The sequence below is a fragment of the Empidonax traillii genome, unplaced genomic scaffold (assembly GCF_003031625.1).
Source record: "Empidonax traillii isolate 1590-97213 ecotype Southwest subspecies unplaced genomic scaffold, ASM303162v1 scaffold375:size1330703, whole genome shotgun sequence".
NCBI lineage: Eukaryota > Metazoa > Chordata > Aves > Passeriformes > Tyrannidae > Empidonax > Empidonax traillii.
The window spans coordinates 858495-872064 of NW_020955568.1; the positions used below are offsets into that span (position 1 = coordinate 858495).

The 13570-nt window shown below is 58.6% G+C and overlaps 4 protein-coding genes across 4 annotated transcripts; 3 read left to right on the forward strand and 1 right to left on the reverse strand.

Moving 5' to 3' along the window:
- The first annotated feature begins 1 nt into the window (after nt 1).
- HSPA5 (heat shock protein family A (Hsp70) member 5) lies at nt 2-3920 on the forward strand. Its single transcript, XM_027892964.1, has 9 exons — nt 2-126; nt 290-427; nt 581-812; nt 1074-1211; nt 1461-1573; nt 1650-2040; nt 2331-2568; nt 2740-2907; nt 3047-3920. The coding sequence occupies exons 2-9, from the start codon at nt 312-314 to the stop codon at nt 3604-3606; spliced, it is 1956 nt and encodes a 651-aa protein (XP_027748765.1). The 5' UTR covers nt 2-126; nt 290-311; the 3' UTR covers nt 3607-3920.
- Nucleotides 3921-4399: 479 nt separating this feature from the next.
- Nucleotides 4400-6651, reverse strand: RABEPK (Rab9 effector protein with kelch motifs). The gene is made up of 7 exons (XM_027892987.1): nt 6593-6651; nt 6268-6404; nt 6036-6188; nt 5798-5959; nt 5480-5629; nt 5167-5316; nt 4400-5021 (listed from the first exon to the last, which is right to left on the reverse strand). Exons 1-7 carry the CDS (start codon nt 6649-6651, stop codon nt 4744-4746), a joined length of 1089 nt encoding a protein of 362 aa, XP_027748788.1. The 3' UTR covers nt 4400-4743.
- A 66-nt stretch (nt 6652-6717) lies between these two features.
- PPP6C (protein phosphatase 6 catalytic subunit) lies at nt 6718-9458 on the forward strand. The gene is made up of 7 exons (XM_027892974.1): nt 6718-6843; nt 6945-7040; nt 7117-7182; nt 7295-7436; nt 7762-7841; nt 7948-8157; nt 8680-9458. Exons 1-7 carry the CDS (start codon nt 6769-6771, stop codon nt 8926-8928), a joined length of 918 nt encoding a protein of 305 aa, XP_027748775.1. The 5' UTR covers nt 6718-6768; the 3' UTR covers nt 8929-9458.
- Nucleotides 9459-9621: 163 nt separating this feature from the next.
- ARPC5L (actin related protein 2/3 complex subunit 5 like) lies at nt 9622-12677 on the forward strand. The gene is made up of 4 exons (XM_027892975.1): nt 9622-9818; nt 9962-10034; nt 10316-10492; nt 12121-12677. Exons 1-4 carry the CDS (start codon nt 9679-9681, stop codon nt 12181-12183), a joined length of 453 nt encoding a protein of 150 aa, XP_027748776.1. The 5' UTR covers nt 9622-9678; the 3' UTR covers nt 12184-12677.
- The last annotated feature ends 893 nt before the right edge of the window (nt 12678-13570 follow it).

The window sequence follows — 13570 nt, forward strand, 5'->3', positions numbered from 1 at the left end:
CGGCGGCCAATGGGGAGGCTCCACGAAGGGGTAACGGAGGGTATAAAAGGGCGGGCGGCGCGGCCTGGCGGCGCAGCGACGATCGGGGAGCGGCGGGGCCGGGACGTTCTGTGATAGCCGGGCACGGTAAGGGCGGCGCGGGCCGGGCCGGGCCGAGGGGGTCGGGGCGGCGGCTCTGAGCACGGACAGGGCGGGGGGCGGTGGCTCTGCATGGGGAGGGCGGGCGGTTGCGGCGCGGGGAGGGCCGCACGTGGCGCTCCGTTGTGTAACCGGCGCTGTGACCCCGCAGGTGGGCGCGCAGAGCGGTCGCGATGAGGCTTCTGCTGCTGGCGCTGGTAGCGCTTGGCGCCGCCAGGGCGGACGAGGAGGAGAAGAAGGAGGACGTGGGCACGGTGGTGGGCATCGACCTGGGCACCACCTACTCCTGGTGCGTGGGGACTGGGGCAGTGCCGGGGCGGGGGGTCAGGGCCTGCGGGCCCCGGGGTATGCGGGGAAGAGGCTGCGGGAGGAGGGGAGGGGCGGCGGGGGGAGATGTGCAGGCCGCGGCGCCGCCTGACGGTTCCCTCTCCCCCACCCCCAGCGTGGGCGTCTTCAAGAACGGGCGCGTGGAAATTATCGCCAACGACCAGGGGAACCGCATCACTCCGTCCTACGTGGCGTTCACCCCCGAGGGAGAGCGTCTGATCGGCGATGCCGCCAAGAACCAGCTCACGTCTAACCCCGAGAACACTGTGTTCGATGCCAAGCGGCTCATCGGCCGCACCTGGAACGACCCCTCTGTGCAGCAGGACATCAAGTACCTGCCCTTCAAGGTGGGCCCTGAGTGCGAGTGGGGGGGGCCGGGAGGGACCTACAGCCCCAGTCAGAAGAGGCATCTGACTCACGGTGCCCTTCCTAGCAGCCCTGGGGTTCCCCAGCCCTCCTGGGAGGAACAACAGTTTCTGGTGATACCTGCACCTAAATTACATCTGTCACAGAGACTTTGTGTGGTCTTCAGAGATAGCAAACCACTGGGACAAGTCCTAACAACTGTATGAAGGATTGAATGAGACAGTGTCTATTTTTCTCCTCAGGTGGTTGAGAAGAAAGCCAAACCCCACATTCAGGTCGATGTTGGAGGGGGACAGACAAAAACATTTGCTCCTGAAGAAATTTCTGCGATGGTCCTGACAAAGATGAAGGAAACTGCAGAGGCTTACCTGGGGAAGAAAGTGAGTGCATGGGAGCTGCTAATACCCACTTAGAGTAGCACCTTTAGGAAAGGAGAGATGGGTGGGGTGAGTCAGGGCTACCCGTGCCATCCTGAGCCCCACTCAGCGCTGCAGGCCCCTTGTTGAACGGGTTTTCACCTCTGTGTAAAGAAAGTGGAACCAGCACTGCTGTGGGCAGCTGGTGCTCTGTACAGACTGGGGTTCTCCATCCTGTCTCTAACAGAGCTGTGTCTGTCCCTCCCTGCCCAGGTGACCCATGCCGTGGTGACAGTGCCAGCCTACTTCAACGATGCCCAGCGCCAGGCAACCAAGGACGCTGGGACCATCGCGGGGCTCAACGTGATGCGCATCATCAATGAGCCGTGAGTACCCCCCTGTCCTGCCCCTGGGGAGGGCTGGGCAGCCACCCCCAGCTCTGACAGGCTGTTACCTCTACAGAACAGCTGCTGCCATTGCCTATGGACTGGACAAGAGGGAGGGAGAGAAGAACATCCTTGTGTTCGACCTGGGTGGTGGCACTTTCGATGTCTCCCTCCTCACAATCGACAATGGAGTGTTTGAAGTCGTGGCTACCAATGGTGACACTCACCTGGGTGGAGAAGACTTTGACCAGCGTGTTATGGAGCATTTCATCAAACTCTACAAGAAGAAAACTGGCAAAGATGTGAGGAAGGACAACAGAGCTGTGCAGAAGCTGAGGAGGGAGGTGGAGAAGGCCAAGCGAGCCCTGTCATCTCAGCACCAGGCCAGGATTGAAATAGAGTCCTTCTTTGAGGGAGAGGATTTCTCAGAGACACTCACCCGAGCCAAGTTCGAGGAGCTGAACATGGTAAGTTTGGAAAGGTAAAGTTACACGGCCTCTGCTCTGGGCTGGGGACTTGGGAATGTGCAGTGTCTCATGCTGTGACATTGCCCTTGGGGGTATAAATAACTCCTGCTTGCACAGAACAGCAGGCAGCTGCTCCCTGCCGGGGAGCTAGGGCCTCACCAGGGCTGCTCGTGAGCCAGTTGGTGTCCTTCCTCTGCAGTGCTTGTTCTCTGTACCCCAGAGCGGCACAAAGGGGAGACTGGACATGTTGACAGTACAGTCTCACAGTTATGGGGTTTTTGTCTCCACAGGATCTGTTCCGTTCCACCATGAAGCCTGTTCAGAAAGTTCTGGAAGATTCTGACCTGAAGAAGTCTGACATTGATGAGATTGTCCTTGTTGGTGGATCAACTCGCATCCCCAAAATCCAGCAGCTCGTTAAAGAGTTCTTCAATGGGAAGGAACCTTCTCGTGGCATTAACCCAGACGAGGCTGTAGCCTACGGAGCAGCTGTCCAGGCTGGAGTGCTCTCTGGAGACCAGGACACAGGTAATGACACCATCACTGTCACCTCAGTGATGACTGAAGAGTGGATGTTGGGCACTGACAAGCAAAGTCTTTCCCAGTCCCTGGAGTTCTGTGCCCCTTAGGCTTCAGGATCTTCTCTGGAGTTTTGGGATGTTGAAGTGGTGTCACAGTCTTGCCCTTGATCTGTTCCAGGTGACTTGGTGCTGCTCGATGTCTGTCCCCTGACACTTGGCATTGAGACTGTCGGAGGTGTCATGACCAAGCTGATCCCAAGAAACACTGTTGTTCCCACAAAGAAGTCCCAGATCTTCTCCACAGCTTCTGACAACCAGCCAACTGTGACCATCAAGGTCTATGAAGGTGGGTGTCACTGTAGCTCATGGGACCAGTGGAGTCTGTAGGGTTTTTATTCTTGCTGCTGTCTTGTCACAAAGGCTGTAGATAGAAGTTGGGTTTACAAAGTACAGCTGGACAGTAACCCTCTCCTTGTGTCTTCCAGGTGAGCGTCCCCTCACCAAGGACAACCATCTCCTGGGAACGTTTGATCTCACCGGGATCCCTCCTGCCCCCCGGGGTGTCCCCCAGATTGAGGTCACCTTTGAAATAGATGTGAACGGGATCCTGCGGGTCACGGCCGAGGACAAGGGCACTGGGAACAAGAACAAGATCACCATCACCAATGACCAGAACCGGCTGACACCCGAGGAGATCGAGAGGATGGTGAACGACGCTGAGAAGTTTGCTGAGGAGGACAAGAAGCTCAAGGAACGCATCGATGCCCGGAACGAGCTGGAAAGCTATGCCTATTCCCTGAAGAACCAGATCGGGGACAAGGAGAAGCTGGGTGGGAAGCTGTCCTCTGAGGACAAGGAAACTATAGAGAAGGCAGTGGAGGAAAAGATTGAGTGGCTGGAGAGCCATCAGGATGGAGACATCGAAGACTTCAAGGCACAGAAGAAGGAGCTGGAGGAGGTGGTGCAGCCCATCGTCAGCAAGCTGTACGGCAGCGCGGGGCCGCCCCCGGGCGAGGAGGAGGCGGCAGAGAAGGACGAGTTGTAGATAACAGCGTCTCCGAATGTGGTGTGTGTATATATTGGACTCAGGAACATTGTTTAAAATATTGAACTCTTTAATTTGGAATGTAACTCTGAATCTTCACTCGAGAGTGGAGCTGGAACCGCTAGCCCGACGTGGCTGTATCCTGCTTTTCGTTAGCAGTCGCTCGATGTCCGGGGAGGGAGCCGGGGGGGAGTGTACATGGGGGTTTAGAAGTATTGGCAGTGGAACGTTCTATTTAACAACTTGGTCATGTGAACTTGGTGTAGAGCTTTTCTACCTGGAGTGACCACAATAAATTTGTTATTTACACTGGACTCTGCTCTAGTTCTGTGATTTCCATGGCCCAGTCACAGCAGCTCCATCCAGGAGCTGCATTAATCCTGAGGGGTGGATGCAGCTCACCCTTGGAGTACCACTCATGGGATTATGAAAAGGGGAGCAGCTGTACCTGGGGGCAAGTCTCCCTGCACAGCCCCAAGTTTACAGTGGATGAAGCTGGAAAGGAAAAGAATTGGGAGGTTTTAAAGCAGGAGTTGGGCATCTGTTGAGCTGGACTGAGCTGGGACTCTGTTTTTGAACGGAGCTGGTGGACTTTGCCTCCACTGCAGTTGTATGATGTAACATCCCGGTAAGAAAGGGGGGATGGAGCCTGAGTAACTGCCACAGGGGCAGCTTTCCTTGAGCTGGGAGAGGGAGTTATCCAGAGGTTATCCATCAGAAGCCTTCACCTGCAGCAGTGAGGGCGCACAGCAGGGAGGGAGGAGCTTGGCTTAACTATGAGCACACTTTCTTACAGTATTAAAACTTCTCAGGAGCTTTATTGAAGTCTCACATGAAACAGGCCAGTTTTCTGAAGACTGAAAAGCAGCCTACGCCTTATTAAAAAAAAAAAATCTAATTGGAATTTGGTCTCTTTATTTTAATTGTGATCCTTATCCCATCCATGGGATTAGATAAGACATTGAACCGAGTCCAGAGGGAGCTTTCGTGGTGCCAGCTCCAGTAGTGCCTTAGAGCCCCAGGACCTTAGCAAGTTTCCTGGCCTGGGGCTGCAAGGCCTCAGCCAGCAGGGGCAAAATCAGCCCCAGGGGCCTCTCCTGCTGTAAGGAATGCTGGTGCTGTAGGGGCACAGCCCCCCTACTCCAGGAGGGTGACCAGGCAGTCCCCATGCAGCTGCCCCTGTGTGTCCATCCCTCCAAACACCAACAGCAGATGCACAACCGTGTCTTCAGTGCTGCCCTGGCCCTGCTGGAGGGGCCCAGAGCTGTCCCCCTCCACAGGTGGCTCTGTGCCAGCTGTGGGGGCTCCCATGTCCCCCTGTGTCCCAGCCTGCCAGGGAATGACACACATGGCGTGGTCCAGCCTCCCAGCAGGCAGGGGGGACTCAAACTGCAGGAGCGTCCACTGCTGCGTCCCTGCAGTGCAAAGACACAGTCACAGCTTCAGCTGTCACACACAGGGACAGTGACCCCGTTCACTGCCCCAGCCTCGAGCACTGAGTCCTGCAGGGTGAGCCCAGGGCAGGTGCTGTGCTCCTCAGCTGGGGAGAGCAGCCCCTACCTGTGTGATACTTGTATGTGCTATCCAGGGACCCTTCTGGGCCTATTCCCCCAAAAATGAACACGTGCTCCCTGAACACAGCCGAGGAATGGGATGCTCGTCCCCCGGGGACGTCACCGGTGGCCGGGACCTTCACCCACCTCATGTCACCTGGTGCAGGAGCAGAACAGGCCAGGGGCCGTGCGTTACACCAGCCCCTCCAGCTCTGCTGCTTTACACAAAGACAGGGCTATCTCAGGCACCTGAGCGCTGATATTTCCAAAGAGCCAGGTCCCCCAGAGTCCAGGCACACCCCACAGGTACCCACACTCACTCGTGTCGATGCAGAACAGGTCGTTGTAGAACACATCTCCAGCCAAGCCCCCGTGGATGAAGAGCTTGGTCCCCACTGCCACGATGGCGTGGCCGTGGCGAGGGGAGGGGGGGTCCCCACGAGTGTCTGGCTGAGACCAGGTCAGGGTGGCTAAAACAGAGCACTGATGCATCAGGAAGGGAACTCTGGAAGCTCCACAGACCAGACCAAAGCCCCACCAAGGCTTCCCGAGGAAGTGGCTGGAGCAGGGTCTGGATTCCCGGTGCCCGAGGCGGCCCCGTCAGCAGGGGGAGCAGCCGCGGGGCCCGGCACAGGTACCTGTGTCAAACACGTGCAGCCGCTGGTCCCGCACCGGCTCGGCGCCCCGGTGCCCGCCCCCGAACACGAACAGCCGGGCCCCCACGGCGGCCGAGGACGTGTGGAACGTGCGGGGCTGAGGCGGCGATCCCTTCACCGCGGGGCTCTCCCACGCGCCTGTTTCTGCTCGAGACATGGGATCAGCGGCACAGCGGGAAGGGAACGCCCGCCCCGCCGCCCCGCCCGCCCCGGCACTCACCGGGGTCCAGCGCCTGGACGCAGCCGCGGTTGCCAGCGGGGTGGGCGCCGCCGAACACCCAGGGGCGCGGGGGACCGGGCCCGGGCAGGAACGTGGCGTGCTCGTAGCGCGGCCGCAGCCCCCGCCAGCCGGCGGGGACCCAGCGGAGCGGGGCTGCGGGCGGGGACAGCGCTCGGACCGGGCCCGGCACTCCGGGGCGCCCCGCCCGGCCCTGCCCGGCCCCGGCCCTCACCCAGCTCCACGAAATGCGCGTCCCCGAAGGCGCCGGCGGGGTCGGCGCCGCCCAGCAGGAGGACGCGACCGGGCAGGGCGAGGCAGCCGAGTCCCACCCGGGCGCGGGGTCGCTCCCCGCGCGGGCTCAGCCGGTACCTGCGGGGCGACCAAGGCACTCACACAGGGCCAGGCCGGGCCGGGCCGCTGGGCCCCGCGCTGCCCCTGTCCCCGCTGTCCCCTTGTCCCATCACCACCGCCCGGCCCGGGGCCGCCCCCACGCTATCCCTGTCCCATCCCCGCTATCCCGTCCCCCTGTCCCTGTCCCGTCCCCGCTGTCCCCTCACCACCGCCCGGCCTGGGGCCGCCCCCCCTCCCGCAGCTCCGGCAGCGCCCGCGGCGCCATCGCCGCTCCCGGACCGGAAGTGCCGCCGGAAGTGTCCCCGCGCTTCCGCCTGCGCCGGAGGCGCGCGCCGCCGGCCGGAAGTGGCGGCTCCGCTTCCGGCCCGAGCCTCGAGCCAAGATGGCGCCGCTGGACCTGGACAAGTACGTGGAGATCGCGCGGCTGTGCAAGTACCTGCCCGAGAACGACCTCAAGGTGCGCTCACGGGGCCGCCGGGACCGGCCGCCCGCGCGGGGTGGGGCTGGCGGGGCCGCGGTACCGGCGCTGACCCCGGCCCTGCCCCCTCGCTCCCGCAGCGCCTCTGTGACTATGTGTGTGACCTGCTGCTCGAGGAGTCCAACGTCCAGCCCGTCTCCACGCCCGTCACCGTCTGCGGGGATATCCACGGGCAGGTAATTCCGGGCCGGGCTGCCCCCGCCGCAGCGCCGGGCCGGTGCGGGGCCCCCTCACGCGTGTCTCCTCCCGCAGTTCTATGACCTGTGCGAGCTGTTCCGGACCGGCGGGCAGGTCCCCGACACCAACTACATCTTCATGGTACGTGGGGGGCCCTGGTCACACCGGCGCTCCCGGGCTCCCTGCAGGCTCGGGGGGTGTCCCGTGTGCTCTGCTGGGGGGGCTGCTGCACGAACGGTGTCTCTGCCTCCAGGGGGACTTTGTAGACCGGGGCTATTACAGCCTGGAGACCTTCACGTACCTGCTGGCCCTCAAGGCCAAGTGGCCCGACCGCATCACGCTGCTGAGGGGCAACCACGAGAGCAGGCAGATCACCCAGGTGTACGGGTTCTACGGTGAGTGCCCTGCCAGCCTGCCTGCCAGCCCTGCCAGTGCCCAGGGCTCTCTGGGGCCTGGCCCAGTGCACTCGGGTGTTCTCACCCATTCCATTGCTGGGGCTGTGTCTGGAACGTGTTTAAGGCACATCCTGCTCTGCCCTTTAACGTGTGGGGTTCTGCGGGGTTTTTGGTGCCACATTCAGTTTTAGAGACAGGCAGAGCTCAGCCCCTCCTGGGACAGCAGGACCCAGCATGGGGCTCCTGTGACACAGAGTTCACAGGTGCTGCTCTCAGTGTTTGCTCTGCACCCCTGATCCATGAAACCCCACACTGTGTCCCACAGACGAGTGCCAAACCAAGTACGGGAACGCCAACGCCTGGAGATACTGCACCAAAGTGTTTGACATGCTCACCATCGCAGCTGTAAGTGCAGCCCCCCGGGAAGGGGAGCAGAGCCTGGGGAGCTGTGGGGCTGGGCCTGTCTGGGGCTGGGGGAGTGCTGAGTGCTGCACACGGGGTGTCCCTGCAGCTGATAGACGAGCAGATCCTGTGCGTGCACGGGGGCCTCTCCCCGGACATCAAGACCCTGGACCAGATCCGGACCATCGAGCGGAACCAGGAGATCCCCCACAAAGGCGCCTTCTGCGACCTGGTGTGGTCGGACCCCGAGGACGTGGACACGTGGGCCATCAGCCCCCGCGGGGCGGGCTGGCTCTTCGGGGCCAAGGTCACCAACGAGGTAACTGCTGGGGAGGCGCCTGCAGAGCCGGGGGGACTGCCAGCCCACGAGCCCCCCATCACACCCCGACAGCAGGTCCTGCTGCTGGGGAAGCTTTGCCTGAGCCATTGGAACCCAAAGGCACAAACACAACTGCCAAGTGTGCTAACACTGACCTTGCTTCTGAAAAGTGTGCCGTGGTGATACTCATTGGTGTGCCCCTGGGCTGTCTGTGTGTGGAATGCTTTCCAAAGGGTTTAACAGAAAACTACCATTGCTCGTAACAATTCCTGAGTTAGTTTTGTTTCTCTGGAGAGCAGTGAGCAGCTCCTCAGGGCTCTGACACTGGCCTTGCCGGGCTCTGCCCTGGCAGGGAGGGCTGAGCCTGGGATGGTACAGCCTGGGAGTGTGGCTGCTGCCCCACTCCACGGTGTTTCCACTGCCTGGGTGTTCCACCCGTGCAGGTCTCTCACTGCTCAGCTCTCCAGGGCTGTGGCAGGGCTGGAGCACTGGGGGCACTCTGACCTCCCCCTTCCCTTGCAGTTCGTCCACATCAACAACCTGAAGCTGATCTGCAGAGCACACCAGCTCGTCCACGAGGGCTACAAGTTCATGTTTGACGAGAAGCTGGTCACGGTATGGTCAGCACCCAACTACTGCTACCGCTGCGGGAACATCGCCTCCATCATGGTCTTCAAAGATGTAAATACAAGAGAACCAAAGTTATTCCGTGCAGTTCCAGACTCAGAGCGTGTCATTCCTCCCCGGACAACCACGCCCTACTTCCTCTGAGCCCTCGCCCGCCTGCTCTCTCCTCTCCTTGTCCTGCCCCTTTACAATATACTTTTTATTGAGCACTTTGCTGCTGAAATGCTGCCTCTTGCCTTTTTTATTTTTAAATTATCTAAATTTATTGTGTATTATGGTGTCTGTAGCAATTTTTTTTTTTTCCCCCTCCCCTAGATTAATTTCAGAGTATTTGTAATATGTCCTTGAAATTTGTACTACTGCATGTAGTCCTGGGTTAGATGAACTGATTCCTTTAACCCCGCGCTCTGGGAGCTGCTCGGGCCCGTCTTTTGTTCAGCTTTTTGTTTTGGTAAGTTTTAAGAAATTTCAGCAGCAAAGTCCGTGCCCGGCGTGCGGCGGGGCCGGGGCCGCCCGTGCCGGGGCCTTGTCCGAGTGTTTCGTGGATCCCAGCGAAGCGGTCGAAGGGCTGTTCCCCGCTCCCGGTTTGTTCCGTTTTCCTCGGGATTCCGGTTAAACCCGCGAACCTGCTGCAGCGACGGGATTTGTACATTAAAGTCATCGTTCGGATTTTTTTCAGGCTCTCTTGTGTCATTACTAAAGCCGCGCGTTGGTGCCGCCCCCGGCCCCGCCCCGCTGCCCCCGGCCCTGCCCCGCTGCCCGTGCCCTGTCCCCGGGCGGGGCGCTGGTTCCGCTTCCGCCGGGGCTGCGCTGATGCTGTTCCTGTTCCTGTTCCTGTTGCCGTTCCCCGATCCCCATCCCGATCCGTCCGCCCCGCAGCCCGCCCGGGCGGGGATGGCGCGGAGCACCCTCTCCTCGCGCTTCCGCCGCCTCGACATCGACCAGTACGACGAGAACCGCTTCGTGGAGGAGCCCGAGGAGGCGGCGGCGGCCGAGCCCGATGCGAGCCCCGAGGTGGAGGCGCTGCTCAGGCAATATCCTTTGGGACGGGGGCCGGGGGGGGTCCCGAGGGGTCCCGGGGGGCGGAGGCGGGACCCGCCCGGTCCCCCGAGTCCCCCCGCGGGCCTGGCGCGGCTTTGCCCCGGTACCGAGGGTTTGAGTCCTTGACCCCCCGCACAGGGGAGGCGCTCCGAGCCTTCCACACCGCCATCCGCAGCTCCCCCGGCAACACCAGGAACCAGGCGATGAAGGTAACGGGGCCGGGGGTCGGGAGCTGGGAGGGGACAGTGACCCCCCTGATCAGCTCCCGGTGGGTTCCTGAGCTGCCGCGGTTACGGCCGTGTCCTCACACGGGTGATTCCCGGGCGTTCTCCCCTTCCTCCTCCTTTAACCCCGGGGCTGCTCAGCTGCTCAACTGATCACCTACAGAAATAGCCCAGCCTGGAACGTGGCCACCTTTTCTCAAACGTGAGTCTTGGAATCGTTCCCAACTGTGGGTTCTCACATTCCTCTCCTTTCCTTGTCTTCTCAGGAGCAGGCCCAGGGAACGATGCTTAAAGTCCTCACATCTTTTAAAAGCAGTGAAATAGAACAAGCGGTGAATTCCTTAGACAGAAACGGTGTTGACTTGTTAATGAAGTACATTTATAAAGGATTTGAAAAGCCATCAGAAAACAGCAGTGCAATATTACTTCAGTGGCATGAAAAGGTACGTGTTCAGGGCACTCTTGGCTCAGCCACACTCAGAGGGTCCTGGTCAGTGGTTTTGGGAGGGCCCCTGTAATACAATCAGGGGCAGGCAGGGCCTCATCCCCGAGAAGCACAGTGTTTGCTTCTCTCTGTGGTCCCTGAGCCCGGACTCACAAAGCCTTTGCCTGTATTCCAAACCCTGCCACGGGCACAGGGCAGGGTGTGCTGGAGGAGGAGTCAGCGCCCAAAGCCTGCAGCGGCTCCAGAGGAGAAGGGAGGCAGCGGGGATGTGTCTGGATGGATGGAGCAGCTGCAGCAGCTGCCTCTGCAGTGAGTGTTCGGCCCAGGGGGGTCCAGCCTGGCTCAGATCTGATAGTTTTTATTGTCTGAGTCACAGGATTTAGCTAAACTGTTTGGTTTGCCCAGGAGATGCTTTTGACATCTCCAAAAAGATTCCATTGGGGTCCAGAGTGGGCCTCTTGTGTTTCTTTAGAATGCAAGATGGGGAATGTGGGATGTGTTCAGCAGCTGACTGTGGGACCTTCTTCCCTGTCTGTGGGGGGATGAGGCACATCCCTGGAGCAGCTGCTGGGTGCCACTGCCCCTGGGCAGGAATCCAAGTGACCTCTTCCCCACTGCAGGGGTTTTAGCTGCAGCCCAGGCTATCAGTGCTCGTCTGAGGAAAACTGATCCCTGGGAACGCTCTCCCTGTGCAGGGCAGCTGCTGCAAACATGGTGTCATTTCACAGGGTGCAGGGCTTTTCCCCGTGGTGGTGAAGGCAGAGCTGGTGTAGTGTGACTCCAGCTCTTGGCAGCTGCCACCAGCTTTGCACAGCCCTGGCAAGGGAGGAGGGGATTTCTCAGGACAGCAAAGAACACGTCTCTGCTTGCTTTTTGTTTTTTTTTTTTTTTTTAATTTTTTCCCTGTTGTTTCCAGCGGGGTGTTTCCAGGTGACTGTGGGTGGGTGCTCCCGGAGTGGGAGGTGACACAGCACGCCCTGACAGGAGCGATGCCGGCACTCAGAGCGTGTGGGCACACGCAAGGCAGCTCATCCTGTTGTGAAAGGAGCAAGGCAGGGCTGAGTGGGCTGGGCAGGGTTTAAAGCCTTGTGTTCTCTTGTGTGGTGCTACTGGTAGGACGTGTGGCTTGCTCAGAGCGGAGTCAGCTCAGTGGTAGTACCAGTCTGTCCTCTGCAAAAGGGCTGTGGCAGGTCTGGCAGCACCTGCAGGTTCTGCTCTGAGGGGGTGCTTTGCAATTCATCCAGTCACCTGCTCATCCTGCTCTGGTTCCATACACTGGGATACTCCCGGGCTCTGCTGGAATTGTAGCTGCAAAGTAAACGCCCCATTTTCAGCAGTCAGCTTTAATATTTACTTTTTCATAATCGCCTCCATCTTCTAGACTTCAGAAGGAAATGTCATTGACACTGAGGACACAAATGAAACTGAAACGAGCCCCTCCTCCTCCTCTCCCGCTCAGGGACACGGGGCTGAGACATTCTGCTTTATCAGTGGTGTGCAGCACTGGTGTCCTCAAGATCCAGAAGATGGTCAGATTTTGGACAAGGATATTTGCTGGGGCTAAACACTCTGATGTTTGTTCTGTGTGCGACGCAGTGACTCTGTAACCTCTCTCCTTTCCCACAGGCACTGGCAGTAGGAGGACTGGGCTCCATAGTAAGAGTTCTTACAGCAAGAAAGACTGTTTAAAGACTGTTAACTTGGACAGAGACAACGGTCAGGTTTGGACTCAGAAGGAATGAGCTGAAACAACACTGGTCCATCTATAGAGATTACAATCTACTGAAATCCTACAGTAACCTCCTCTTGGAATGCTTTTAACCTTAAAGGTGGGGGACGAGAAAAGGTATTCCTGCATATTCCGACTATCACATCCAGGAGCCACGACATTCTCCTGCTCCCTTCTTTAACAGGCAGAGAGAAGGCACAGTCCTGCCTCCTATTACTGTAAGTGAACAGGTATTTCAGATGCTGCTGTACCCAGGTGTGGTGATACACAATCCCCTGTCCTGCTTAGTCCTGAGGTAGCTCTGGCCAGGCCAGCGAGATCCTGCAGCTGGTGGTGGGAGAAGGGGGTGTTGGAATGGTGGGTTTGTTCGTGGGAGAGAAGGACTTGGTTGGACTCTGGGTTGGTTTAATGTAAAGTGAAGTGCCTGCTGCATCAATAAAGTCCTTGGATCACATGAGTTAATTTATTTTTAGCTAAACCATATGTCTGACACTTATTCCAAAGCAGGCCAGCAATAACCAAGTCCAAGCTAAGTGTCCACCTTTGCGTGACTGCTCCTAACTCCACCTCCTTACAGAATTTGTTCTCAAATACAGCCATAACCTGGGTGCAGGAGTGAGACCAAGAGGAGCTGTTCCAATCAGGACTTTCAGGATGCAGTGAAGAGAACACATCAGCACCCTGGGTTTGGCTTTTATATTCTTGTCAGTGCTAGAAAGTCAGATGTGATGGATGTGTCAGTGTGTCCTTTGCCCCAGAGGTCTGACCCGAGCTTTGCCCAGGCAGGACACGACTCCTCCAGCCCTGGCTGTGCTGGGGCAGCTCCCGAGGCAGGAGCCACGTCCCCCTGGGCAGGACTCCTGCCCTTTGGCACCAGGGAGCAGCTGCTGGGGAGGCCCTGCCACACCCAGTCCTGTTTCCATCAGCTGATCAAAGTGCAGCAGCAGCTGTTCTGGTGAGAGGGGATATGGGAGGCAGGAGCTCCACCTTCCTGCTGGCACAGCTCCGTGGCAGCCGGGCCCTGGTGGCACTGCTGGGACACTCATCCTTACCCTGGAGAGAAGGGGGGGTTTGGGTCATGCTTTAAAGTTCTATTTTAAATAGCTACAGAATCCCAGGGGAGATAACCAGAATTATACAAAGAAATCAAGACTAGGGTTTTGATCCAAAATGTATTGCACCACAAATTTCATAGTGTCTCATCATACAATCCATATTTACAGCATAGAAGGAAAGAAATCCAATGGCCATAGAAAGGATTATGTATAACCACTGTTCTGAGACAAGGGAAAGTGCATTAGCTTTTTAATACATGTATACACACCAGTCTTGCTCTGATATCTAGTG